Genomic DNA, 2500 nt, shown 5'->3' with positions numbered 1-2500 from the left:
CTCAACCGTTTCATGTAGGTCCTCCCAAAACTCCTCTTTCTCTTCTCTGTCACGTCCCACCTGTGGGGCATAGGCACTCACCACATTTAGCAGAACACCATCTAGGTCCAGCTTCAGACTCACCATTCGTGAGTCTGTCTGTCATCCTTCTCACCTCCAACACACCATTTGAGTGTATCCCTTTCACCACCACACCGACACCATTCTTCTCCCCATTCTCCTCATGGCAGTACAGCTCGTAACCCGCACCCAAGTCCCTCGCCTTACTCCCTCTCCACTTTGTCTCCTGCAAACACGAAACGTCCAGTTTTCTCCTCGCCATCATATCCACGGCTAAACTGACAGAGATTTTCAGAGTGCCATGGGGGTGGGGGTGGGGCCTTCGCTTCAGTTTTATGACCAGGAACGCGGTAGACTGGAGGAAGAAGACACTAACCCTCATGCTTTATGATGCCACTATTTCTCTTCCTCCTCCAACTCTTTCTCCTCCTTCCCTTTCATCTTCATCACCTTCTCCTTCTCATTCTTCTCTGCCTCTTCTTTTTCCTTCTCTTTCTCTTCTTTCTCCATCTACTTTTTCTTCTTCCTTCTTCTTCCTTCCTCTCCGGATCCTCTCCCTTCTCCTTCTCCTCCTTCTCCTCTTCCTCCCTCTGTATTTATTCCTTCTCTTCCTCCTCCTTTAATCTCCCCTTCCTTTCGTCATTTTTTCGCCTCTCCTGCTCTTTCTCCACCCCCTCCTCCCCCTCTTTCTCCTTCTCCTTCTGCTTCTCCTCCTCCTTCTCCACCTTCTGCTTCTCCTTCTCCTTCTCCACCTTCTTTTTTCCTTCCTCTTCGCCTTCTCTTATTTCTCCTCCTGCACCTGCTCCTTCTTCTCGTCCTGCTCCTCCTTCTTTCTCCCTCCTCCCTCTCCATTTACTCCTCCCTTTCCTCTTTCTCCTCTACCTCCTTCTCCGCCTCCTCCACCTCCTTCTCCGCCTCCTCCTCCTCCTCCTCCTTCCTCTTCCTCTTCTCTTCTCCTCCTCTAGCCTCAAAATGTATTTTGTATTTTCATCTCACAGTTTACTCATTTCTCCCTCACCTCCAGGATGTCTCGCGAACGGCGGGTGAGCGTTGCCTCCTCCGTCGTGTCTGACGTGAGCGCCCTTCCAGCCATCTCTGAAGACGAAATTCAAGGTGAGACCCAAGAAATACCGAACAGAGGAGGTCTCTTGCGCTCCTGAGACGTCCCGAAGATTCCTCAGGGCAATCCCGAAGGCGGTGTGTGTCCACGCTTCTCGAGATTTTCCAATTGATTCATCTACTCTTCCGAGGAATCTCCGAAGGAGTCAATACCCTTCTGAGGAATTCCAACTAAGGAATCCCTACCCTTCCGAGGAATCTCAGTATAGGAAACTAATTTCTTCTGGGGAGTCCTCTGAGAACCCTCTGAGGAATGGCCAATGAGAGAAAATTAAGATATGCTTATCTTTGCAATGCTTACTTTATTTTAGTTTCTGCCAGAGGGATGTGCTCCTGAAAATCAATTTATTTGTAGGATCGCCATGTAGCTGTAATTCTGTGGGGTGAAATTGATATCTCTGAAGAGAAAGAGAGGGGGGAGGGAGATAGACAGACAGTCAGACAGACATAAAGTGAGATACATTTACAAAAAAAAAAATAATAAATAAAATAAAAAAAAATCCACGTCTAATCTTCCCCTTCCCCTTCTCCCTAACTCATTTAACAACAGGTCTGAGTCTGGAGCAACTTGAGTGTGCCACGGAGGAGCTGCAAGGCCTGTGCAACACCCTGCAATCGGAGTTGGACCTCTACACCCGTTATCTCAACAGCCAAGTCGCCCCTGAGCCAGCGCCCCCCCCTCCGGCAGCTGCTGGACTGTCACCCGCGAGTCACTCAGGTATGGCAGGTCGGAAATTGAATAATTAGAAAAAAAAAATGTTCTCATAAGGTTTAATGATCCACAGATATTTGGGTTTCACAGGTCGCTTCAATTTATTTTTCCAGCAATTATCACAATGTTCAAAATCTGTATCTATCAAGGTGTACCTAAGAGCACTGTTTTTTTTTCTATTCTTTTACAAGCCACAAAAAAACAGGGTTAACATTCTTACAAAACAAACAAACATAAATCAAAATATGTTGCAGATGCTCCTCATACAAAAGTTGTTATCCCCCCCCTCCCGTTGCAAACATCATTGAATTATATGGTGTGTATATTCTGAGAGCAAATTCATGTCTTTAATTAAGAACCTGACATTAACGAACTAGCTCCTACTATATTTTTCTTATCATTGTCCTTTTTTTTCTATCTCTTTTTCTTCGTTTTTTTTTCCATTCCGCTTATTCCTCGTCGATACACCCACCCCCTTTTCTTCTTCTTCTAGCCCTTCCTTTTTTTGACACTTCCTTCCTTCTCCCTTCTTCCTACTCCCAACCCCCCATCCCTTTCTATGCCGCGCGACCTTCCCTGTCCCCGTTATTAGGCAGGGCAAAGAGGAAG

The 2500-nt window shown here is 46.5% G+C and overlaps 2 protein-coding genes across 2 annotated transcripts in view; one reads left to right on the top strand and one right to left on the bottom strand.

Annotated features, from left to right (window-relative positions):
* Positions 1 to 126, bottom strand: part of LOC119599119 (craniofacial development protein 2-like) — a 9394-nt gene extending 9268 nt beyond the window's left edge. The window contains exon 1 of the mRNA XM_037948874.1: positions 1 to 126. This exon is cut by the window's left edge and continues 465 nt beyond it. Within this exon, the coding sequence (XP_037804802.1) occupies positions 1 to 126 (126 nt within the window).
* Positions 127 to 1085: 959 nt separating this feature from the next.
* The window catches only part of LOC119598966, a 3257-nt gene continuing 1842 nt past the window's right edge, over positions 1086 to 2500 (top strand). The window contains exons 1-2 of the mRNA XM_037948700.1: positions 1086 to 1173; positions 1730 to 1897. Coding sequence (XP_037804628.1) covers positions 1086 to 1173; positions 1730 to 1897 — 256 coding nt within the window. The remainder of the gene's footprint in view (positions 1174 to 1729; positions 1898 to 2500) is intronic.

The sequence above is a fragment of the Penaeus monodon genome, chromosome 42, assembly GCF_015228065.2.
Source record: "Penaeus monodon isolate SGIC_2016 chromosome 42, NSTDA_Pmon_1, whole genome shotgun sequence".
In the NCBI taxonomy this organism is placed as follows: domain Eukaryota; kingdom Metazoa; phylum Arthropoda; class Malacostraca; order Decapoda; family Penaeidae; genus Penaeus; species Penaeus monodon.
This window is presented reverse-complemented; position numbering and strand designations above follow the sequence as displayed.